The sequence below is a fragment of the Echinops telfairi genome, unplaced genomic scaffold, assembly GCF_000313985.2.
Source record: "Echinops telfairi isolate 266 unplaced genomic scaffold, ASM31398v2 ScPeMD7_3533;HRSCAF=4204_0, whole genome shotgun sequence".
Taxonomy (NCBI): Eukaryota; Metazoa; Chordata; class Mammalia; order Afrosoricida; family Tenrecidae; genus Echinops; species Echinops telfairi.
Window position 1 is genome coordinate 16,949,201 of NW_022107431.1, and position 26,876 is coordinate 16,976,076.

At 45.0% G+C, this 26,876-nt stretch overlaps 1 protein-coding gene across 1 annotated transcript in view; it reads right to left on the reverse strand.

The window, feature by feature from the left end:
- CCDC170 (coiled-coil domain containing 170) overlaps window positions 1-26,876 on the reverse strand; it is a 118,584-nt gene that overhangs the window by 70,030 nt on the left and 21,678 nt on the right. The window contains exons 3-5 of the mRNA XM_045294563.1: window positions 6,925-7,053; window positions 3,364-3,620; window positions 1,800-1,944 (exon numbers count right to left, since the gene is read on the reverse strand). Coding sequence (XP_045150498.1) covers window positions 1,800-1,944; window positions 3,364-3,620; window positions 6,925-7,053 — 531 coding nt within the window. The remainder of the gene's footprint in view (window positions 1-1,799; window positions 1,945-3,363; window positions 3,621-6,924; window positions 7,054-26,876) is intronic.

Genomic DNA, 26,876 nt, shown 5'->3' on the forward strand with positions numbered 1-26,876 from the left:
TAATGTTGGACTTGTGGGCTTGGGCAGCACTGAGTTGGGATGTTTTCTTGATGCGCACTTAACCTTTATATAAAACTCTCTCTTATACATGAGTTTCTGTGGATTTGTTTCTCTAAAGTACCCCGACTAATACAGGGTGCTTCCTAGGTCACAGATGAGAGACGGCTGTTAGAGTGGCTGCACGGAATTCCATCAGGAGCCAAAGACACAAAATGCTCGTCTGTAAAAGCGCAACCAAGTGCTCTCAGGGGCCCTTGTGAATCACGATGGGTCCAGTGAACCGTGTCGTTGACACAATTCAGGTTCATCTTACAGGCGATTGAGGAACCCGGGACTGCTAGATGCAAGGTCGGCAATCCAAGGTCATCAGCCACCCCACGGCAGCACGATGAGGCCGTCTGCTCCTCTCAGGATTGACTGTCTCCAACACTCCTCATATGTTTGCTTGATGGCAGTGGGGGTGGTGCCGAGGGTTCAGCCTTGGCCTGCCAACCAAAAGGCGCCAGCAGTCCACAGTCCAGCTGCTCCACGGAAGAGAGATGGGGCTCTGTTTCCATAGAGATTTCCAGCCTTGGAACCCCTGTGGAGGAGTTCTGCTCTGTCCCAGAGGGTCACTATGAGCCAGAATGGACCCAACAGCAGTGGTTCCGTTAGGCTGTCTGTGTCCGTTTACTGATCATTGGCCATTTAGTGAGGCTGCTTGCTATTTTCCTTTAATGCAGAAATATTTAAAGTACCTAAGCATTACTTCTTATTTGACAGGTGAACTCAATCCCTCATCTTACAATGCACACACCTGTTTTGTGTTTTGGTTGTTAGGTCTGTTTGTTTGTGGGTGCTTTATATGTTTGTTTTTTGGTGTTTCTGTCAATAGCTAAAAGGGGAGGGGGGACTCCCTAAAGTATATTATTAAAAGGAAAAACTCGTGTGTTTTTTTATTCTGACTATGATTTGCCATTAAACTAGTTGTTATCAAGTCAATGCCAGTCATGGCAACCCAGAGTGTTGTGGTGTAGAAACGACACTCCCTAGATTTCTCAAAGCTGTGACTTTTGAGAAACGGGTCTCCAGGGCTTTCTTCCTCAGCACCTGTGGGTGGGTTTGAACTGTCAACCTTCCAGTTAGCTGTAAAGAGATTAACAATTTGTGCCACCTAAGTACATCTTAAAACAAAACTTGCTACCATCGAGTCAATGCTGACTCATAGGAACCCAAGACTGTAACTCGTTATAGGTATAGAAAGCCCAGTCTTAAATTATACATGCAGAAGTTGTTGAAATGGAGAATGTTTTGTTGTGCACATTTTTGCCACAATTTAAAAATTAATAATTACATGAATAACAATGAGTACAAAAAAATAAGAAAATGTTCTGGAATTGATGGTGACAATGACTGTACAACTCTTGATGTGACTGAATGATTTAATTGTATGATATGTGGATGAAGTGCCAATAAAACTGTTTTAAAAAAAGAAAAGAAAACTCGGTCTTTCTCCCATGGAGCTGCTGGTGGTTTTAAACTGCCAACCATGAGGAACACAGCCCAATGCATAAACACTACGTCTCCAAAGCTCCTAGTACATCTTAGGCAATAACGAATCCCTTTTACAGAATAGCTACGGAAAGGTGTTATGGATGGAGGCTCGGAGAGGTGATGTGTTTGGTCCCAGGTTGCACAGCTAGTGGATGCTAAACTTGGACTCCTGTTTTCCACTAACACCCTCAAACTGGGCCATAGCACCTTCTTTCATGTCAAACTGCCCACTGTATTGACAGCCTTATTAGTCTGCACATAAACACCTTTAACATCAACTCTTCCTCTGACGCTTCCTCGCTCTTCTTCTCCGGATCCAAGCAGTCACGAAGCTGAGCGAGAAACTCCTGCTGCTGCCTGCGGTTCCTCTGGCCTTCATTCTTCTCCGCCTCGGTTTCCCTCCAGCTCTTTCTACCAAGCAAACACAAATACGTCAGGGCGACCACCACCCAAGACAGCATTCCTCAAAGTTCCCAACTTCAGCTCTCCGTGAGGAGACACAGAGTAATGAGTATCCCACAAATCCCTGCCTTCCGGAGGCGACTGGAGAAACAGAAAATCATAAAAAGACATTCATCGATGAGAGAGCTTCCAAAAGTCTGTGGGAAATGGAATGAAAAAAATAATGTAATTTTTCCCATAAACTTTTTGAAGACTCCTCAAGTGCAAAATATGCAACATGTTGGAAAAGGGCTGGAGATTTTAATATATAATAAAGTAGAAAGGGAGAGGATGATATGAAATATTTGAGGGGAAATCATAGAGGCAGCGGCCTTGGAAGACCTCCTGGAGAAAGTGACTTTGAGTGAAGCCCTAAAGGAATCCGTGGGGCTGGGCAGCCCTGTCTGGGAGAAGCACGTTCTAGGCCAAGTTTTGAGGTGGCATGACCGCTGGAAGATTCCAGGGAGAGGAAAGAAGCCAGCCGCCTGGGAGGAGAAGGAGGGGGAAGGCAGTCGCAAACCCCGGCTAGCAGGACCCTTCTAGATCAGAAGGAACAGCTTGACCGTGGTGCAAGGAGAAGTTACTGGAGAGCTGAAGGCAGACTGGATCTAACCGACACAAGCATGGCCACCCTGGTTACAGGAAGTCCCAGGCAGAGCAGGAAAAACACAAATGCCTAAGAGGCTATGGTGAGAATCCAGGTCAGAGATGACCATGGCTTGGACCATGGTTGGTGGCCATGGAAAATCATTGACATCCAGATTTATTTTGAAGGTAGAGATATGGTGGGTTTTTGCTAAAGAATAAGAGATGGGGCATGAGATAAGAAGAGAAGCCAAAAAAGATAACAGGATTGTTGGTTTGATCCACTGGCAGGCTGGAGTTGTCACGAAACGAAATGTAGAAAAGTGCTCACAGGAGAGCCCCAGGAGCTTATATTTTAGCACATCAACTAAGTATGGAAAAGCACTGTCTCATGTGTTCTCTACATAAATTGGCAATTAAAGCCTGGGGAAACTTGTTCAGGGTGGCCTGAGCACTGGGGCATTTTACAGCTCACTTCTGAACAAGTGCTTCCCTGTGACCCCACTGCCTCCAGTTAGCCCTGAGCCTGGAGGAAATCTCTCAAAGTGTGGACAGAAACATTTGCAGCCCGGATCATTAAGGCATAAGCAAGTCTCTTAGACAAGTCTCTATTTATTGTGCCTTTTAATGAACACTTCAAAATGGGATTGGGGAAATTTTTCAAGACCTTTGAGTGGGATCAACCATTTCTTCAAATTACATTTCAGAACCAAATGATGCAAAGCCATTCGAAGGGGTAGCCCGCTATCAGAAGTTGGTATTTGAACATTCAATAAACTGAGCGAGAGATTGAAATGCCCTTACTGTAAGTTTTCTTCCAATGCTATAACTTTCTTCTTTAGCCCCTGGCTCTCCCTGATGGCCGCGTGAGCTGCGATGTCGGTTCTAATTTTAGATGAAGAAAGCGCTGCCAATTCTTCTTCTACTTCCCGCACCCTGTCTCTCAGAGACGAGAGGAGAGATGATTTCCGAGCATTGTCTTCTTTATAGCTCTCCATTTCAACTTTCAACTCCTGACAGGAAGCTTCTTTTGAGAGCATCTTGGACCGGAGGCCTCGGAGCTAGCACAGAAAAGAAGCAAACGGAAGAAAGGAATTTCCTCAGACATGCTGGAAACACCTGTAAGCAACCGCTCCGGCAACATGATAGACTTCTGTCTTTGATTCGGGACTTCACCCAACGGTTTTCTTTTCCTTCCGAGTTGAATTACAATTGGGAAATTACACCAGATAATGGACTTCATCGTCTGTCTTTTTCAAAACCAGTTGAGCAATGGCTCAACTGTGTCCATTTAATCAGACCCAAGAAGCACATGTGGTGCGTTTTACTAAAAGCCATAAAATGTTTTGCAACGTTGCCTAAATTTCCTAAATCCAGATGGCTGTCGCTGCTGCTGAAGAACAACAGAACAAGACTCTTAGAAGCCACGCTCTTTGTGACGTACACAGTCACAACTGCTTCCCTTCATGACCCAGCCCTGCCTTTCACTGCGGGCTAGACCAGGGCATGTAGGCAGGTACAGATGAGAGATAAGCGCTCAAGACACATGGAATCTAGGGACAGGAATGAGAATAGCGATACCAGGAGGATAGGGGGAAGGAAGGTAAGGACAGGAGGGGAGAAAGAGGGATGAGATCGCAATGATGAGACATAGCCACACACACACACACACACACACACACCCCGCCCCCCCCCCCCCAGGGACAAACAACAGAAACAGTGGGAGAAGGGAGACAGCAGTCGGCGTAAGATATGAAAAGAATAATAATTTATAATTTACAAGGGGTCATGAGGGTGAGAGGAGGCAAGGGAGGAGAAAAAAGAGGAGCTGATACCAAGGGCTCAAATAGAAAGTAAAAGTGTAGAAAATAATGCCGGCAGCATATGTACAAATATGCTTGATACAATTGATGTATGGATTGTAATAGCTGTAAAAGCTCCCAATAAAATAATGTTTTAACCAAAATAAAGAAAAGAAAAGCAGTCTGTTCAGTATATCCAGAGCCCTGGTGCTGTGGAAGGTTGTGAGTTAGGCTGGTAACCACAAGGGAAGCCGTTTGAACCTACCAGTGACTCCATGAGACAAAAGTGAGGTTTTTGGCTCCTGTAAAAATTTACAGTCTCAGAAACCCAAAGGGGCAGTTCTATTCTGCCCTGTGGGTCTCAATGAGTCAGAATTGACGAGAAGGCAGTGAATTTTTTTTAATAAATCATTTTATTGGGGGCTCTTACATATGTTATAACAAACCATTCACCCGTTATCTCAAGCGGACTTGTACAATTATTGGCATCAACAATTTCTAAACATTATCTTGTCCTTGAGCCCTTTAATATCACCTCCACTTTTTTTCTTTTTTTTCCCCCTCCATCCCCCCACCCAAGAAGGTAGTGAATTTTGAGCATATTCCCATTTCCACTGACTTTCTGGGCCTTAATGGTGACTGAAAAAGAAAATTAAGATTCACGTTTCTGGGGGGGAAAATACGAGAACAAAGGAATCTCCTTAGAGGATGGACACAAAAGAAACATTTCAACTTTTATGAACTTTGTGGCATCCAAACACTGGACCACGGCATGTGTGGGATTGAAGGTAAGGTGTGAGGTCTGCTTTCTGGGAAAACTTGATGACTACTAAGGACCGTGGACTTTCAACAAATCTGTCCCAGAAGCAGCACAGCCAGCGTGCTCTCCGGGGCAAGGGTGGCAGGTCTTCGTGGTACACACTCTGCACATACTGTCAGGAGAAACCAGTCCCTGGAGAATGTCGCCCTGCTTGGTAAAATGGAAGGGGGTCAAAAAAGAAGAAGGCTCTCAAGGAAATGGGTGGGCAGCCTGGGTCCCACAGGGGTTCAGGCATAGGAACAACGGCAGGGGTGGGCCGGCACAGGACGGTGCCGTGGTTCATTCTGGGGTGCACAGGGTCCCTGTGGGTCAGAGCTGACTTGATGGCGCCTAGCCACCACAACATCATTCTTAAGAGCGATGAGCGTGCACACATGCCTTCCCGCTCAGCACCCAGTTGGATTCTGGCAGACGATTGGCTACCTCATGGCCCAGCCTGGGCTTGCACAGAGCCCTGAAGCTATGAACAGGACCAGTCCCATGGACCCTCTCTGATACTGCGCTCTGGACCTTATCTGCCCTTGATTTCCAGAGGATAGCCCAACCACAAGAAACCAGACCAAAAGAATAAAACCTCGCAGCCAACCAATCCAGCCTGACTCATGGCGACCCTAACTCTGGATGCGAGTAGAACGTCTCATCTGTCTCCCGATTCGCAGCTGCTGGTTTCAAACTGCTGACCTGAGGTTAGCCGGCAGAGCTCCTACCACAGGAAAGCAACTCAGAATTACCTCAAAAGAGCCCATCTTCCAGGAAGATGTTCTCCAAAGCCCACGCCATTTCCACCCCAGGTCCTCAGGGGCCCCCTAGATACGTCAAGGCCATGGAGGGCCTCTGACCAGGCAATGGCATTAACCCTGCGCTGGGCCCTTCCCAGCAGGGCAAATGCGTCACTTTCCAGGGATTTACCACAACGAAGGGGCCTTGCTCTTTCGCTGCCATCCAGCCGATCCCAACACACGGGACCCGATCAGATGGGGTCAACCTCCCCCGTGGGCGTCTGAGGCTGGGACTTCCCGGAGCCGAACGCCTCGCCTTCCTCGCCTGGAGTGGGGTGGTCTCCAAACGCTGTCCTGTGGGAGCAGCCCGATTCCAACGCACGTCACCACCAGGGCTCCTTCCGGGAAGGGGGATGTGCATCATAAGAGCAGACTAGAAACTTTGCTAAAAGCTCTGTTAGGGGACCTGGTGGTGCAGTGGGTTACTCACTGGGCTATTAACCAGAAGGGCGGCAGTTCAAACACACCCACCCCTCCAAGGGAGAAAGATGAGGCTTTCTGGCCCATGAAGAGTTATAGCCTCGGAAACCCACAGGGGCAGTTCTGCTCTGTCCTGTAGGGTCGCCATGAATCAGAATGGACTAGATGGGGGTGAGCTGGGTTTTTTGTTTGTTTGTTTGTTTGTTTTTTTAATTTTTAAAAGTCAAAATGCATTTATTGCTTTTTCTTTTTTTTTTTTTTAACATTTTATTAGGGGCTCATACAACTGTTATCCCAATCCATACACACATCAATTGTGTAAAGCGCATTTGTACATTCATTGCCCTCATCATTCTCAAAACATTTTCTCTCCATTTAAACCCCCGACATTAGGTCCTCATTTTTCCCCTCCCTCCCAGCTGGGTTTTTTATTTTGGCTCCACTCTGATTTCTAACCACCTCTAAGCTGAGCTGGGCTCCACTCGGCAAGAAGCCCCCTCCCTGCAACGGCTCCTTTCTGAGTGAAGAGGGGCCACAAACGTACCTCCGTCTGAGCACATTCGAACTTGACCGAAGTCGCTGCCAGTTCGCTCTGAGCATTTTCGGCCACATTCCGATAGTGGTTTAGTTGCTCCCAAGTGGCTGGGACCTCCAAATGATGATCGTAAGTTTCCTGTCGGGGTCCCCAGAAGACAACATGGACAGAGGGATGGTAAACAATCCTTCCGTGCAGCTGTGCAAAGCAAGACCAACAAGAGAAGCAGGCGCCGGACCCACGACCCGGAGCAGCGCTGCTCAGACCGCGTCGCTCGCGTTACGCAGGACTTACTCTGCTCCGTTGACTGTCTGAGCCTTGGCGACAACCGTACTTCCCACACCTTGATGTCCCAATCAAGGGCGACTCCTTACTGGTCCCTAAGTCCACCCTCTTCCTCCTTCAAATCCAGCTCAAATCGCACCGTCTGTAAGAAGTCTTTCCAGCACCAACATACAAGGGCGAGTCTAAAAGTACCCCCGCTGGGAATCCAGTTCATACATGCGGGGGCTTATTCCAAGCAAAATGTGTACGAACAGCTCTCTCTGGCCAGTTGATGGCTACAGACAAGTTCTCTCAGTAAGACAGTTAGTTGTCTTAGTCACATTACAGTGCCTTCCCCCAAAAAGTCCAGGCTAAACAATGGCTCCTGGGGTGGTCGGTTGGGCCAATAAAATTCAAAGCAGAAAGGTAAGCTTAGAAGGTTCTGGAGTCTGCCTTTGGAGATTGTAAGGGGGTACATTTGATTTCTTTAAAGGGGAAAGGGGAATCCCAGACATTGGAACAGAACAAGGGAATACTGAATGGCTTAACATCAGGAAAAGTATATATCAGGGTTTTAACCTCTGCACCCCCACCCCCACCCCCACCCATACTTATATTCCATCTGTATGCTGAGCAGATAATCAGAGCAGGTGAACTATATGAAGAGCACAGCATCAGGATTGAAGGAGAGCTGATTAACAACCTTCAATAAGCACAGGACACAGCTTGCTGTGCTGACAGTGAGGAGGACTTGAAGTAGTTGCTGATGACGATCGAGGACCGTAGCCTTCAGCGTGGATCGACTCACTGCAAAGAAAGCCAGACTCGTCACCAATGGAGAAAAGACTGAAGTTGTCAACGGTTTCATTTTGCTTGGATCCACAATCAATGCAGTAGTTAGGGCATCAAATGTCATAAAAACCTGCTGCAGAGGCCTTACGGACGGAAGTGTGAGGATGTCACTTTAAAGAATGACCCGGGAGCCTGACCCAAGCCGTGGTGTTTTCGATGGCCTCACATGCATGTGAAAGTTGGACATTGAATAGAGACCAAAGACAAATTGATGCGCTTGAATTGTGGAGCTGACAAAGAATATTGAAAGTACCATGGACTGCTAGAAGAACAAGTAAATCCATCTTGGAAGATGTATAACCAGAATGTTCCTTAGAATCCATGATAATAAGACTTCTTTTTAAAAAAAATAATTGTATTGGGGGCTCTTACAGATCTCATAATAACTCAAATCAATTATGGCAAGCAAACTTGTACATGTGTTGTGATCGTCATTTTCTTTTCTTTTTTTAAATTATTTTATTGGGGGCTCGTACAACTCTTCTCACAATCCACACATCCATCCATTGTGTCAAGCACATTTGTACATTTGTTGCCATCATCATTCTCAAAACATTTGCTTTCTGCTTGAGCCCTTGGTATCCGCTCCTCATTTTCCCCCTCCCTCCCCCACCCTCCCTCATGAACCCTTGATGTACTTTGGGCACATTATCAGGAAAGACCAGACCCTGGAAAAGGACATCATGCTTGGTAAAGTGAGGGGCAGTGAAAAAGAAGACCCTCAACAAGTTGTTGTTGTTGTTGTTGTCTACTGTCAAATCAGTTCGGACTCATAGCATCGCTGTGTACAACAGAGCAAAACGCTGCCCGGTTCTGCGCCATCCTCAACTGCTGCTACGTTTGAGTTCGTTGTTGCAACCACGGTGTCGGTCCCTCTTGTCGAGGGGCTTCCTCTTCTTCAAGGAAACAGCTGACACAGGGCTGCAACAATGAGCTCAAACACACCAGCAAGTGAGGACGCGCAGGACTGGGCAGGGCTTCGTTCTGTCTGGCCCGGGATCAGTGTGCACCTGACAGCGACGATCACCAGCCAGATGGATTTTCCTCAAAGGACAGAGAGGAATCACCGGAGCAAATTCTGAAGATGTTTCCAGAAAAACAAGAACCACAGAGGAGAGGTCAAGGCGAGGCAAACAGCAGTGAGGATTTTTTTCTATCACCTCCACGCGCCTGCTCACTCTGCCGGGCCAGCAAGGGCTATGCTGGCAACATTTCATTGGGACCCTCACCCCATTTGCCCTACAGCCCTGGCCTTGCCCCGTCAGCCTTCTTTTTGTTTACAAAGCCCAAGCGACAGCTGAAGGGAACACAATTGCAGTCCCTTGAGGACGGCAGGATGGCCGTTCTGGTGTGAGGTAAACTCCAAAGTGCAGAATGCTTCAGAGAAGGGCTAGAGAGAGGAGACACCTCCTTCGGAAGTGGAAAAACTGAGATAGAGGATATGTCAAGAACGAACAGCGTCCCACTTTGAAATGTTTGTTCAATACGAATTTCTATTTTGTGGCAATACCACCCTTCCTAGAGTGATTGTTGCTGCCCGGTGCCATTGAGTGGTGTTTCTGTCTGGCATCGACGCTGTGTCCAACAGAAGGATGCACTGCCTTGTCTGCACCAGCCCGCCCATTGCTGTTGGGCTTCAGCCCATTGTTGCAGCCACTGCGACAATTCACGTCCTTGAGAGTCTTGCTCTTTTTCTCTGACCCTCTACTTGACTAAGCATGATGTCTTTCTCCAGAGACCGGTCCCTGAGAACCTACCCAAAGTAAGCAAGGCAAAGTCTTGCTAGCCTTGCTTCTGAGGAGCACCCTAGCTGTTCTTCTCCCAGGACGGACTTGTTTGTTCTCCTGGCAGTCCACAGTACAGACCAACACCGTACTTCAAATGCATCAAACTTTCTTTGGTCTTCCTTATTCATGGCCCAGTTTTCCCACGAATGGGAGGCAACTGAAAATACTGTGTTTGGGTCAGACACAGCTCTGGCCTCAAGGTAACATCTTATGAGCAACTGGTTTCGAGGAAAGCTCAAAATCCACTTACAGGTTCCAGTGAGCACGCTCTGACTAATAGGTAGGGATGTGCTGAGCCTTGCTCTCAGCGTGCACGGGAAAGTAGATCATGGCTGATGCAGGCAGGTCAAACTAATAGCTTATCATTTGCGCTCCCTGTTGGACCCGTTTTAAATTTGTTCTGGTTTTTAATATTTTCTGCTTACAGTTCGCGTGAGGGTTTTCTCTATTGTATTTTATTGTTGTTGGGTTGTGTTTTGTTTTGTTTATGTTTTTCTTTATATGCAATCCACCACAGGTAATCTATAGAGAGCAGCCGAATTCATAGTTTCTTAGGGTTGTGGCAGAGGAGGGTGCAAGGAGCTGGGGAGCTGGTAATAATGAGTACAAGAAAGAATAAAGCACCCAGAAATTGATCGTGGAGATGACTGTACACACACCTCACTTGAATATGATCACACCATTGAATTTTTAAAAAATAGAAATGCGTAATAAAATAATATGTTATTTTCATAATATTTAACACTTTATTTGAAGGGCCTGTGGAGCAGATTTGCCCAAATACATTATACCATTTGATTTCCTGGTTACTGCTTCCATGAGCACTGATCGCAGATCCAAGAAAAATGAACATCTTTGACAACGCTAGTGTTTTCTCTGTTTATCATGATGCTGCATATGGATGCCGGTTTGAGGAGCTTTGTTTGCTTCATGTGATGCTGTCTCTCTCACTGCCATGCAGTCGATGCCAACTCGCAATGACCCGATAGGGCAGGGTAGAACCGGCCCTGTGCGTTTCCAGCTACAACTCTTTACAAGACTAGAAAGCCCTGTCTTTCTCCCATGCTAAAGTGTAACCCATACTAAATCCGGTAGCCGTCGATCTTCCCCAGTAAGTGGTTCCAGTCCTCTTCACGGTCTCACATCGTCCAGTTGCGGGATCGCTGGCTCTAGCACACAGTTAAATAAAGTGAAAGGAGACCACCTTGAGGGACACCTTTCCTGATGGTAAACCGTGAGGGATGCCCTCTTCTCATCAAACGATTGCCTCTTGGTCTGTTTACAGGCCCCGCAGAAGCGCAATGAAGTGTTCTGGCACTCCCATCCCTTTCTACGGCATTCACAATTTGTTATGGTCCACGCTGTTGACCATCGTCAATATGCAGATTTTTAGACAATTTGCATCGTCAATATGGAGAGTTCTACAACACCGAAATCCCTGTAGTGCTTTCCTCACACCTCTTGTACAAACGATCCTGATGGTAGGGAACGCAAAGCCCCGTCACGACAAACGTCGACAGTACTATCCTGAAAAGAGGGAAATGCGATGGCCACAAGAACCACTACTCCACCCCACAAGGTGGTAGTGAGGGTTGGCATTTTAGAATTAGCCGTTAGGTAGCCAAGAGCCTCAGCGGAAAAGGAAAGAAGGTAAAGGTCTGTCTCTCCACACATTTCCCTGAGACTTCCACCCTGAAGGGAGTCTGCACAGACTGTCCAGGAAATGCAATGCTAAATCCTATGGCATGAAGAGACCATTTTCATTGTGCTTCTGATTCCTGGCTACGAAAAGGATCAGTCTAAAGCGGACATCCCCTTACAGAAGGGTCGCAAGGGAGAGACAAGCCGGTCAGGGTGCAGTATAGCCCCAATGAAACATACAACTTTCGTCTAACTCTTTAATGTCCCCCACCCCCACTATCATGACCCCAATTCTACCTTTCAAATCCAGCTAGATGAGAGCATGTACACTGGTGCAGATAAGAGCTGGAAACACAGGGAATCCAAGACAGATAAACTCCTCAGAGATACCAGGAGGGTAAGGAGAAGGTGGGGGAGAAAGGAGGAACTGATCACAATGATCTACATATAACCCCCTCCCAGGGGGACAGACAATGGAAAGTGGGTGAAGGGAGACATTGGTCAGTGTAAGACATGAAAAAAAAAAATAATTTAAATTATCAAGGGTTTGTGAGAGAGGGAGGGGAGGGGGAGAAATGAGGAGCTGATACCAAGAGCTCACGTAGAAAGAAAATGCTTTGAAAATGATACATGTATATATTATGATAAGAAGCTGTATAAGCCCCTGATAAAGTGATTTTTTTTAAAAGATGTCAATAAATGTACAAATGTGCTTGACCCAATAGAAGTGTGTATAGATTGTGATAAGAGCCCCCAATAAAATTTTTTTTAAAGGATCAGTCTGTTGAATAAGATGTTTCATTTGTGTAGCCAGAAGCTCTCAGGATGTCAGTGTACAAGTCTGCCTCCTTCATAATTCTCACCATGCCTCTCGTTCTCAAACTCACACCCTGCTTGGGAGTCGTGAAAGCGTGGGCATAAATGGCGTGAGACGAGGAGAGGGCAGGGGTTAGGGGCAGCCTTCCTCCATTCAGGGGAGGGCAGCTCTCACTTCCACTGTGGGTCGGCCAAATCCCAGTGCAACCAGATGGTTCCAATTTTTTAGGATAAGTCATAAATCAGGCGTTGTCGGGTTAAAAAATCCCAGGTTTTTCAGCTTGGCAACTAATTCAGAGCTCTAAAAGGGAAATTATATCGGAGCCAATAAACGCATCTGCAGGGCAGATAAGACACGCTTGACCTCTGGGTCACAGTTGGCGATTGCTGGCCCTGGCCCCTGCACGAATGACGTCTTACCTTGGACAGGGGCCTACAGCCATAAGCTACACCCACAGCTGGTGGTCTTTGTTTGAAAACGTGTAATATTTTTGTTAAACAAAATATATATTCACTTATGTATATTAAAATGCTTCATTTGCTTAGCAAGGAGATCATCTAAAGCTATTTACTTTTTATTTTATATAAAAGATATTATATACCTCTCACTGCCATTGAGCTGATACCAACTCCTAGTGACCCTATAGGATGGGCTGGAACTCCCCTGTGAGTTTCCAAGACTAATTCTTCACAAAAGTAGAAAGCCTCATCTTTCTCCCTCGGAGCACCTGGTGGTTTCAAACTGCTGACCTTGCAGATTATAGCCCAATGTGTAACCACTACGCCACCAGGGCTCCTTAAATATATATAATATATATTTGTGTATAATATATATAAACATCCAAAACCGAATGGCTTTATGCGAAAGCCATTGCACATAAAGCCATTCATTTTTGAAGGAATCTGCATGAGGCCACCCGAAACAGGGTTTCCGGGAACATCAAAGTGACCTCAGGGGACACAGCAGTAAAACCAGCTTACGATGGCCAGAAAGACGCATGAATGCAGAAATCCCCTTAAAGCCTGCACTTTCCGAGTTTCCTGGTCATGACGGGTTGCTTCAGCCCACAAAAGGGAAGCCGTGCACGCCCTGACTCACAGCCGGCGTCGCAACGCAAGAGGACAACAGTAGATCCGTCCTGCTGGAGGAAGCATGAAAAGTTAAACTGACTCTAAAAGGAGAATCACATCCTGTGGGGCCTCACTCAGTGGTCAGCTGGGACCTTTCCATCCTCGAGACAAGGCCTACGCTTTTCTAGCATAAGCCACGTGAAGGCCCAGGTCATTTAGGGGAGAGGTCAGACAGTTGGGTGTATAGCACACTAGGCTGTAAAGTTTGCTAGCAAAATAAGTTCCCCCGTTGCCTATGACGGTTTGTCAATAACTCACATCCTTTTAAGGAAACTGTGTAGTTATGCGATTATTTTCTGGCTCCTCCTTATTGAAAACAAGTGTGTCCGTGTAGGGAGCCCTCCGAGGCCACGCCCACACCTGCCGAGAGGTGAACTGGGCTGAAGGAGTCAGGACTGTAGTTTCATGGGAGAATTTAGTCAATTGGCATTCTCTCTCTCTCTCTCTCTCTCACACACACACTGCCATCAAGTTGATGCCGACTCATCAGGACCCTATAGGACAGGATAGAACCGGCCCTCTGACTTTCAGAGACTATAGCTCCTTCTAGGCAGTAGGAAGCACCTGTCTTTCTCCTCCAGCGTGATTGGTGGTTTTGAATTGTTGGCCTTGCAGCTAGCAGTCCAGTACGTAATCACTAAGCCACCCAGGTGCCCTCAGTTGGCATTGACCGTTCATAGAGTTAATGTTCTGCATCCTACTTGGGTGAGTAGCACCTGGGGTCTTAAAAGCTTGTAAGCAACCATCTAAGACACAATTGCTGATCTCTACTTATCTGTTGTAAAGAGAAACCAAAGAGGCCAGGTGGAGACTACCCAGAGGACTACCTCACACAAAGCACCACCTCTTCTACCTGAGACCAGAGAGCTAGATGGTGCCTGTATTAGTCTAGGTACTTTAGAGAAACAAATCCACAGCAACTCATATATAAGAGAGTTTTATGTAAAGAAAGTGTGCATCACGAAAATATCCCAACCCAATGCTGGCCAAGCCCACAAGTCCACATTAACCCATTAACCTCAGCACCAGTCCACAAAGTCCTCCACCTCACAAAACAGAGGCAATGATGCCAACTGCAGGAGGAAAGCTGAGTCAGTGAACGAATAAGCATCTCAGTACTAGCAGGGGTCTCCACACGGCTGCTCCAGCACCCAGGGCTGCATCGGGATAGGTCCATGTGGCTTCTCCTTGGGGATGTCTTGTAGGAAGTCAATCTTGCAAGCTGAAGCAGGGAGCTGCTAAGGCAACTGCACCCGGTGCGACCAACACAAAACAAGAGAGCCGAGAACTAGAAAGGCGAAGCTCACCACCCATTTATCCCTCCGCCTTTCAATTAGCCCCACATGTGATTTTCGGCCAGGCTGGCACAATTAACTAACTCAGTGCCCAACTACCATGTGAGATTGTCCTAATCAAGGACGAAATCGAAGATCCTGGTTAGAATGTTTGAAAATCAAAACGAAACTCAAGTTATCATTATTACTCTTTCAAGTGCAGGCTGTTAGAAGCTGGAGGACCCCTGTAACTACCGTCCTTCAATAGCCTTTTAACCTGGAATTTTCAGCCAAACAATAGATCGGATTATAAAATAAACAATATTACCCATGAGTAAGGTCTCCCTTAAACGATTAGCTACATGAGTCTAGTGGTCAACATTAACCCAAGAGCAAAGGTAAAAGGCAAGGGGAGGCAGGGAAGCTAGACCAATGGAAAGAAAGCAAGCTGAACGGAAATCTTGACAATGCTGACACAATGTCACCGTTGTAGCTGATGTCATGAAACAGTTTGTATAAAAATGATTAAATGGGAACCATCACCTTAAAAAAAAAGTACGCATGTATTTATTGTGTCCATTTGACTATACGATGAGAGCCCCGGAAATGCCTCTTCCTTGTAGGAGGGAGGTTACGATGCCAAGGGCATAGACATCGTCAAATGTCCCTGGGTGAAAGAAGCAAGAGGGTCCCACCACCTGGCTTGCATCACGGGCTTCGTTAGGAGGACCCTATGGATTGCCGCGCTTGGAAGACAGTTGCTAGGGTTTAATCACACTCCTTCGCTCAGTAGGCAAAGATTATTTTGCCAACAAATATTTACTGAAAACTTACTGTCAGTCAGAGACTGAGCTTATGGTGTCTAACAAGGGATGCAACATTGTATCTAACAAGGGATGTAACATTGTATCTAATAATTACACTGGTACTCATATTACAATTTTTTCATCACTAGCTTTTGTGGTTGGTGCATACAAGTTGAATAATGGTTGTATTGATTGGATTTCCGTGAAGGAGGATAAATATGGACCAATCACAGATAGCATCATATGGATTTGGTGATAGACATGAAGCTGGGGACAGCATGGTAGCATTTTGCCAAATCAATGGCTTATTTGTAGCATGTATCATTTTTCAGCAACACAAAAGGCAACTGTACACATGAACTTCCCCAGATGGCACACACAGAAATCAAATTGACTGCATCTGTGGGAAGACACAATGGAGAAGCTCAAGATCAGCAGCTAAAGCTAGACCAGGGGTCAACTGTGGAACAGACAACAATTTCTCATATGTAAATTCAAATTAAAGCTGATGAAAATTAAAACAAGTCCACAGGAGCCAAGATAAGACCTTAGGTCTATCCCTCCTGAATTTCAGGAACATCTCAATAACAGATTTGACCCATTCAACACTGATATCAGGAGGGCTGGTGAGCTGTGGGAGGACATCGAGACAATCACTCATGAAGAAACCAAAAGATCATTAAAAAGACACAGAAGAAAGAAAAGATGAAAGCGGAGATCAGAAGAGACTCTGACATCATAGAGTACCTGAAACAAATAAAAGAAAGGATAAGTCAAGGAGCTGGATAGAAAATTTCAAACAGCAGATCCAGAAGACAAAGCCAAATATTATAACGAAATGTGCAAAGACCTAGAGCTAGAACAACAAAAGGAAAGACCGTGCTCTGAATATCCCAAACTAAAAGAACGCAAGAAAAGATTCACACCTGGAATTGCAATTTTAAAATTGCAATAGGCAAAATATTGACTGATACAGGAAGCATAAGAGAAGACGGAAGGGATACACGGGGTCGTTGTACTAAGAAGAACATGTTGACATTCCACCATTTCAGAAAGTAACGTATGAGCAAAAACCAATAGTGCTGAGAGAAGTTTGTGGTAGTTACATAATCTGGTGTCAACTTGACACTTAAGAGTGAAGGGGTGGAGAGTAGCTGTCAATCAGGCCACAACTTGATGGCCTCACTTGGAGGTGACAGAGATAAATAGCTCACTGGAAGCCAGATACACTCACTCCTTGAAAAACATTCCTGTTGACAAGCCACAGGGAGCTACTCTGATGGAGCCAGACCACTGGAGCTGGGTAGCCACATGGAGGCCCACACCAGTGCTGAGATGCTTCCATCGCCACTGGATCCGCAAGACTTTCCACCCACTGGCCTGTGATCTCTCTGCATTCAGCATCATTGCATGTGTTTCATGGGTCTGAAGAGGAATTTATAGACTGGTTACACATTGACAGGGAACTGCCAGGGGCTCGGGCCAGATTCAGAAGAGGAAATGGAACATGGATATAATTGCTGATGTCAGATGGATCTTGGCTCAAAGCAGAAAATACCAGAAAGATGTTTAATTGTTTCATTGACTATGCAAAGGTATTTGACTGTGTGGACCATAATAAACTGTGGATAGCTAGCCTTGAGCAGAACAGGAATTCTGGAATACTTCATTGTGCTCATTCAGAACTTGTACCTGGATCAAGAGGCAGTTATACAAACAGAACAAGGGCATGGTACATAGTTTAAAATCAGGAAAGGTGTGCAACAGGGTTGTAGCCTCTCACCATACTTGTTCAATCTATATGCTGAGCAAACCATCAGAGAAGCTGGCTTACATGAAAAAGGGTGTGGCATCAGGATTGGAGGAAGGCTTATTAACAACCTGCAGTGTACAGATGATGCAACCTTGCTTGCTGAAAATGAGGAGGACTTGAAGCATTTGCTGATGAAGACCAAGGATTGTAGCCTTCAGTATGGATTGCAGCTCAATGTAAGGAAGACCAAAATCCTCTCAACTGGACTAATAGGTGACATCATGATGAATGGAGAAAAGGTTGAAATTGTCAAGGATTTTGTCTTAGTTGGGTCCACAATCAATGCTCGTGGAATCAGCAGTCAAGATGTCAAAAGATGTAATGCATTCGTTAAATCTGCTGCACAAGACCTCTTTAGAGTACTGAAGAGCAAGGATGTTTCTTTGAGGACTAAGGTGCGCCTGGAGATGAAACAAATGATTAAGTACTTGACTACTTGTCCAACAAAGAAAGTTAATGAGCTGAAACTTCCATCAAGAAAGAAGAACCACCAAAGGAGCCTGCCACGGCCACGGCCAAGCCCCCGCTAAGACAGGAGGCTGAAGTAAGAAGACCATGAGACAGCCCAGAGGAGCAGCACTGAAACTGGGAGATGAAGAGGTAGAGCAGTGAGCAGACTTGCTGACCCGCACAGAGGCAGCGGCAGAGGCCAAGAGACCATGCGGCTGAGGACCCAGAAGAGACGTGTTGCTGTGGACCAGTGTCTATCTGTAATGTTTTATGAACCTGGCTTGTGGTCGTCTGTTAACTTCCCTAATAAACTCATAATTGTATTATCCTTGAGCTGTGTGTGGTCATGGTGATGGGTTATCAAACGCTGTAGAGAGGTAGAGTGTCGTGGACGGATTGGTGTCGGGATAAGGTAAAGAAAGATGAAGAGTGAAAGCATGTTTGACCTTGCCCTTGTGGCTATTGGCCTTGGGTTGGTGTGAAGATGGATTCTCCTTCTCTCCTGTGAAGCTGCAGGAGGCCCAATGTGGCCTCCAAACTGTTTTCAAAGTGAATATATGTGTGTGTACGTGTGTGTTTATATAAACCACAGATATGTATATGGTTTATATATATTTCTCATATATTGGTGAATTTATACATGAGAAATATTACACAGAAATATATTGTTCACTTTCACATACATATAGGCACTCATATATCTGGAGATTATATATTTTATATTTATATTGTTTATCTCTTATACTTTACATATATTAATCTTTTTATGGCTAAGCTTTTTCTCTTAGCTTTACTTGAGTTAACACATAGCTTCTCACTTAGTGTTGTCTTCATAGCTATGTTCTTGGTACTCTTCCATCTCGGTTTCACTTCCTTCCTTGACCCAAGTTGTTGGCAGCTTTGTGATGGTGATGGTGGCTTTTAGTTTACTGGGTTCCCTTCCTGAATGGTATTTTACTGCCTTGTGCTTAGAAACAATGCTGACAATGCTCAGGGCTGGAATTCAATGGGCACCAGGGTGCTTGGCCAGCCTCCATTTAGAACAGTGTCCATTGTAATTGATCGATACTCTTGCAATACTAGCCATTGGGAACTTGGACATTCATCCTGTCTGTATTCCTTTTATTTAAGGGAGTTGTTGAGGTTTTTGTGAATGCTCAATGTTAGGAAAGTCCCACAGGCACTTGAAAAGAAAGTATCTTTTCTGTTTTCAGGGCTTGAAGTTCTCTGTAAATTCATTACTCTCACCCACTGTGGTAGTTATACAATCTGTTGTCAATTTGAGAGGATTACGAGTGACAGTCTAGGCCTGTCAATCAGGTCATAGCAAATGAGGCCTCTGTGTGGACCTGGCCTTCTCCAGAGGAATCTGGGAATCCTGATATTCCTAGTTGGAAGTGGGAGACACTCTCTCTCTGTTCACTCCCTGAGAGACTCTCTACTGACAAAATACATGGCACTATGCTGATATAGCCCATACCCGGGGAGCTGGAGAAGCCACATGGAGACCCCTGCCCAAGCTGAGATGCTTACAATGCCACTGGATCCACAAGATCTGCCAACCAAGAAGATCACAGCTGAACACATAACCACTACACACACCAGGGCTCCTTATTAGTCCATTAACACAACATTAATTCTGTTAATTAGGATATAGTTGTCACTATGAATCAGAAGCAATTTGATGATAATGAGTTGTTTTCATATAGAGCCTTATTTAATTTTTCTTATTTTACTCTACCACACCAACAACCACGGACACTTTTTAGGAATGGGCAATGCTTCATTCTGTTACCAGGGATTGGAGCCAATTCTATGGCAACTAACAGCCCTCTATGATGAACAAAGACAGGAGAATTAAAGGACTTGCCTTGTGCTGTTCTTTCAAAACCTTTGAGTACGAAGGTTTTTTGCTTTGCTTGTGTGTGTGTGTGTGTGTGTGTGTGTGTGTGTGCGCGCGCGCGTATGTGTGTGTTTCTTCTGATAATTAGGAACATTGGAATTTTTGCTCTAGTTTTCAGATACTGCTATAATTTTAAATAAAACCTTTTATTTCTCTATTTATTTAGACCATTACCTCCTAATTCTCTTTGGTAGCAAATGTCCTGCTCACTGCTCGCTTCCACCTTCTAATTTTAGATAGTTATGTTATCATTCTAAGTACTGCTCTTGCTATTAAAAATGAAGAAATTTAAAATGTTTACGCAAGCACTCCTTTCTCACTTTCCCTTCCTCCCTGACACTAACCATGTCATCCCTATACTGTTCAGAGCAAGATTTCAAACCAGTTCAAAATGATTCAATCCTGACCCACAGAACAGATGCATTGCCTAACAAGATCTCTTATGCCTGGGATTTTGGTCAGAGTGGAAAACAGGCAGCAGTGCCCCACTCAAAGATGGTGGCCAACCACCTTGCTTTGACTGTGTGCCTGCCACCATCTTTGAGCGGGCACCACTGCCTGGTTCCCTACTATGATCAAAATCCCACTCACAAAAGATATGGTTGCTATGCAACACATACACTGTCAGCCACGACTGCACCACTTCCAACAGGCTCAGGGATTATCATCTTTCCATTCTGCTTTGCAACCACAGTCCTCACGCTGCTTCTAGTCTTAGACCTTCATCCTCTTGCCATTGCTTTTTCATCACTGTTTGGTTGCCTGGAGATAACCCACCTGGAGATTTCTTAAGAGGACCAGCAGTCTCTGAGTCCTTGCATGTTGAAAACGATTTGATTTTTGTCTTTTTTAGGAACTGGCCGAATCGAAAGCCCCTGAGTGATGCTTTCCCTCCTGGAGGGTAGAGGAGGCACCGTCTCACTTCCTGTGACACAGACTGTTCCCGTGGAGAAGCCTCGGGCAGCTTGCTTTATGAGTCCTCACAACTGATTTGTTCCTCGGGACCAACTATATACACATATTCTTTCTTTAACCGGGGATATAGCAGAGTTGACTGTTTCTGAGCCCATGGTCTCTGTCTCGTCTTAGGATCAATTTGGATGAAAATCAAGCTTTCTTTTACTTCGGGAAGCGTTTCATGAACTCTATGTTTAAATCATCGTTTTGATACTTGAGTTCCTCTAGCCTTTTCTTCAGCAGTCTAATTTTACAGCTGACTCATCTTTTACATTCCCCTTGTATTCTGTTTCATTGGGTTTCTCCTGATTCCTTGTTTTCCCTTTTTAAAAAATACTTGTATTGTTTTTTGCACCGATTCAGCAAGTTCTTGTACAATTCAGTCACATTGATTGCATTCTTCCCGTTGTGCAACCATCACCACCCTCTTCATCTGGATCTACTCGCCCCAGTTCACATAAACTCTGGGCTCCAACCACCACTTGTCGGTTCCTTTGTTGCACTGGGCGGCTTTTGTGTTGCTGTTGTGTTGCTGAAGGCTATGCCACTGGTATTTCAGATACCAGCAAGGTCATCCAAAGTGCAAACGTTTCTGCAGCGCTTCCTGACCAAAACAGACCGAAGAAGGATCAGCGTCTACTTCACAGGAATTAGCCACTGAGACCCTATGGAGCACTCAAAATACGACTGAGGAAGAGCTGCCTTTTCAAAGTAGAACCAGCCATAATGACTCGGAGTAAAGACGGTGGGAGTAACGCCTTTGGGACCATCATTTGCTGACGAGGCAGGACTCAAAATGAGAAGAAACAGCTGCAACACTCCATTAATAACCAGAACTTGCAATGCATAAGATATGAACCTAGAAAAATTAGAAGTTCTTAAACATTAAATTAAATATATAAAGATAGACATCACAGGGGTTAATGAGCTGAAATAGATTGGTATTAGCCATTTTGAATTTTTTAAAAATCCTATAATTTACTATTTCTGGATGACACAATCCAAGGGGGAAAGATGGCTCTTTCTACTCCTGTCAAGAGCTAGAGTCTCCAAATAGAAAATAAATGACTAGAAAATGATGATGGCTGGCAACACACATACAAATATGCTCAATACAAGTTATGTGTGGAGTGTTATAAGAGCTGTGAGAGCCTCCAATAAAATGATTTTTTAAAATTTTTTTAAGTTACAGTCTCAGAAACTCACAGAGGCAGTTCTACCCTGTCCTATAGAGTCCTTATGAGTGGGCATTGACCTAATAGCTGTGAGGTTTATATGCAGATGACACAACTTTGCTTGCTGAAAGTGTAGAGGACTTGAAGCATTTTTTTATGAAGATCAAGGATTTCCGCCTTCAGTATGATTTACAATTCAATTTAAAGAAAATTGAAATCCTCACAACTGGATAAAGAGGTAACAGTGATAAATAGAGAAAAAGTTGACATTGTTGAGCATTTCATCTTGCTCAGGTCCACAATTAGTTCTCATGGAAGCAGCAGGCAAGAGATCAAACAGTGCACTCATTGCATTGGGTAAGTCTGCTGCACAAGACCTTTAAAAAGTATTGAAAATCAAGGATGTTACTTTGAGGACTAAGATATGCCTGCCCCAAACCATGATATTTTTAATTGCTTCATATACATGTAAAAATTGGACATTGAAAAAGAAAGACTGAAGGGTGCATTTGAACTGTGGTGTTGGTGAAGAATATTGAAAGTACCATAGGCTGCCAAAAAAAAAAAAAAAAAGCGGTCTGTTTTGAAGGAAATATAGCCAGACTACTCATTGGAGGCAAGGATGGCAAGACTGATTCATGTACTTGAGACATGTTATCAGGGGAGACCAGTCCCTGAAGAAGGACATCATGGTTGGTAAAGTGGAGGGGCATTGAAAAGGAGGAAAGCCCCTGACAAGATGGATTGACACCGTGAGGTAGTTCGTTTATTGTGCCAACCTGGCCGATAAACACATATGGGGTTAATTGAAGGGCGGAGAGATAAATGGCTCAGTGAGCCTCACCTTTCTAGTTCTCGGGTCTCTTGCTTTCTGATGGTCAGACCAGGGTGCAGCTGCCTTAGCCAGTTCCCTGCTTTAGCTGGCAAGGCTCCCTTCCTGCAAGACGTCCCTGAGAAGAAGCCACATGGACCTAACCCAATGCAGCCTGGGTGCTGTAGCACCCGTGTAGAGACCCCTGCTAGCACTGAGATGCTTACACGTTCATTGACTCAGCTTTCCTCCTGCAGTTGGCATCATTACATCTGTTTTGTGAGATGGAGGAGGACTTTGTGGATTGGTGTTGGACATATGAGTTAATGGGTTAATGTTGGACTTGTGGGCTTGGACAGCACTGGGTTGGGAGGTTTTTTTGATGTGCACTTAACCTTTATCTAAAACTCTCTCTTATACATGAATTTCTGTGGATTTGTTTCTCTAAAGTACCCAGACTAATACACACAGCAACAAAGGGTGTAAACATAAGAACAACTATGAGGCTGCCACGGGACCAGGCAATGTTTTATTCTGTTATACACAGTGTCTCTAAGAGTCAGAATTGACTAGATGGCACCTAACAACAGTCTTCTAAGCTTCTGTGTTACTCAGGTAGACTAGAGAAACAAATTCATAAACATGCACGTGTGTATAAGAAAGAGCTTTATATACAAGAGCAGTTGAATATTGAGAAACATCCCAGCCCAGTCCAGATCAAGTCCTTAAGTCTGATATTGGCCCACATGTCCAATACCAATCTATGAAGTCCTCTTCAGACTCACGAAACACATGAAATGATGCTGAATGCAGGCAGATCACAGCCCAGTGGGTGGGAAGTCTTGTGGATCCAGTGACAGTGGAAGCATCTCAGCACTGGCAGGGGTCTCCATGTGGCTCCTTCAGCTCCAGGGCTCTAGTGTAGTTCCATGTGTCTTCTGTGAGGAATGTCTCACAGGGAGTGAGCATGTTCCCTGCCTCCAACAAGCTATTTATCTCCTTAGCACCTCCAAATGAGGTCATCAAGCTACAACTTGTTAACAGGCTAACCTTCACCCCTTCATTCTTAAGTCTCAAATTGACAACAGATTCTGTAACTACCACAGCTTCCTATCTAACCTTCTTGTTTTCGTTTTGACCCCATATAGAGAATCCTTTAAAAGAGCCTAGTGTGGTAATGGGTTACCTGTGGGGCTGCTAACCACAAGGTCAGCAGTTCAAACCAGGCAGTTCTCCAAGGGAGAAAGATGAGGCTTTCTGTTTCCATAAAGATCAACAGCCTTGGAAACACAAAAGAGCAGTCATACAATGTCCTTTAGGGTCACTAGGAGCCCTGGTGGCAGAGAAGTTGCATATTGGCTGCCGGTAACTGTAAGGTCAGCAGTTGGAAACCACCAGCCACTTCAAGGGAGAAAAACTAGGCATTCTAGTGCCATACAGGTTGAAGTCCCAGAAACCCACAGGGGCAGTTCTATCTGTCCTGTAGGGTCGTTATGAGTCAGCATCAACTCAATGAGTTTGGTGTGGGTTAAAAGAGCACAATGCTCAAGAAATCTTTTACTAGGTGAAACCTGTTGATTGGTTAAAGATGACTTCAAGGGACCTTTTTGTTTTTTAAGTTTGAACATGATCTCAGGGCAATGGTTTCAAGATCAAAGTTTACCACTGGTTCCTAGAAGTGGAGGAAGAGAGGGAAGAGGGGGTTGCTGTGAGTTTCTGTTTATAGTGAAGGAAATTCCATGTGAACACTAAGTGTTACACATTCACTGTGTCATTGGCGTCAATAAGTTGTCTACCTATTCTTTTCCAATTCTTTCCCATTTCATTTTTCTTCTTCTCCCCATTTCTTCTCTATGCCTACCTGTCTCCCTGCATATTTCCACATGCGACGATGTCGGCATTTCGTCCAATGCTCCTGAGCTCTGCCTGACCTGGTTTCCTCTCTTCTCTTTCCACATCTTCCCTGCTGCCTGAATGTGCTTCATGCAAGGAGAGTCTCATTCGATTGAGTTAATTCATGATGAAATATTTTGGACATGATTTTTACTGGCATCAGAGCAAGTTTTCTGGCAAAGGGACTTCACCTCTTATATTTGTCCTATTCCTTTTCTCATTTTTTTTTGTGGTTCTGTTTTGGTTTTCTTGTTAAATCTTTACATAATTCTTATGCTGCTCCCTTATTGTAAAAAAATGGATGAGTGTGCGTGGCATCTGACATCCTCCAGCTTCACAAGGGGGCGTGGAAAAGCCAACTCCACATCAGCGTGTCCCAAGGCAGATTGCTATGAGGCTGACAGATTTGCCCCACCCTACCAACTCTGACACCCACTGTCCCTCCCCCATCATGTTCTACTCTTCAGTTGTGTAATAGTCTGGGTACTTTAGAGAAACAAATTCACAGAAACTCATGTATAAGAGAGAATTTTATATAAAGGGTAAGTGCACATCAAGAAAACATCCCAACCCAGTGCTGCCCAAGCCTACAAGTCCGACATTAACCCATATGTCTGACACCAGTCCACAAAGTCCTCCTCCATCTCACAAAACACACACTATGACGCTGACTGCAGGAGGAAAGCCGAGTCAATGAACGTGTAAGCATCTCAGTGTTGGCAGGGGTCTCCACATGGGTGCTCCAGCACCCAGGCTGCATCAGGGTAGGTCCATGTGGCTTCTCCTCAGGGATGTCTTACAGGAAGGGAGCCTTGCCAGCTAAAGCAGGGAACTGGATAAGGCAGCTGCACCCTGTTCTGACCATCAGAGAGCAAGAGACCTGAGAACTAGAAAGGCAAGGCTCACTGAGCCATTTATCCCTCCACCCTTCAATTAACCATACATGTGTTTATCATCCAGGTTGGCACAATAAACTATCTCAAGTTGCATTTCATAATTCAGTGAACTGGCCACATAAAACTCACAGAAAATACTCACCATTCTGGAGGCTTATTAAGTATATTAAGAGGTGAAAAATGAGCAGGATACAATTATTCAGATAGGACCGCCTCTTCTCAGTCATGCCCACAGGCAGGCCTCTCTCTGGTCTTTGGCCTCTCAGCCACACAGCCCACTGGTCTCTGACCTGCTCACGCAATGTTAAAACTCTTTGAGGGTTGCCAATAAATTCCCAAGGGCATGCCAATAAATTCCCAAAGGCATGCCACAGCCTCAGCCTAAAAGAACTCAGCTCTAGATCCATGAGTCAATAAGCCAAGCTGCCCCAATTAAGTGCCTGGAGGCACCCACTCCACAAGCCAGCCTCCTGCCTAAACACACTCAGCTTTATTTTTTCTGTGCATTGGGAAATCCACCACTCTGGCTCTTGGTCCTGCTGCTGCTGCTCTGGTGACAAAGCTGTCTCCTGATTAAGGGGCACAGGAATCTCAAGGTCCAAAAAATGTACTCCGCCCCTGACTCTTCTCTCTTGCTGGTTTTTTGAGCCCCCTCTCTCCTGCTTCTCGGATGGTTCCTTTTCTCCCAGATTTCTTAGCATTGACGATGAGCACTTCCAGTATTGCATTATTTTTTTAAGCATTTCGATTGGTATTCCATCTGTTTCTGGAGCCCTGTTTTTCACAAGGTGTCCTGGTGATGTAATGGGTTACATGCTGGGCTGTTAACCACACGTTCTGCAGTTCAAAAGCACCGGCCACTCTTCAGGAGAAAAATGAGGCTTTCTGCACCCATAAAGATTTACAGACTCGGAAGCCCAAAGGGGCAGTTCTACTCTGTCCTGTGGGGTTTCTATGAGTCAGAATGAACTCTATAGTGAATTTTTAATGGTTGAATATCAACCAATTCTTTATAATACAGTGACTGTATTCCTTCCATCTTCTTTTGATGTTTTGTGTGTCATTCAATTTTTTGACCACATAACCCTTCTGTATTGCAACTCGAGGCTTCAGCTTTTTTCCTCTGGCCAAGTTTTTCAGAAGTAGATCCTCAGATCCTGCATCCCCAAACCATCTAACATGAGTGACCTGCTGGTTCCTGAAATACTGGTGGTACTGCATCCAGCATCACAGCAACACACAAGACACTACACTGTGACAAACTGACACACAAGCAGTGGGTGAGTTCAATACAAAGTATAATAACAGTGAGATATAGTCCTGGTCTTTAAAACAAGCAGTGGTTAAAGTACACTTAATAACTAAGTACATGGATCTTGTGTTAGTCTGGGTAAACTAGAAAAACAAATCCATAGACACTCATATGTATATAAGAAAGAGCTTTAGGGGAGGTGGGTGTGGGAGACCTGGTAGGGCAGGATCAAGGGGAACG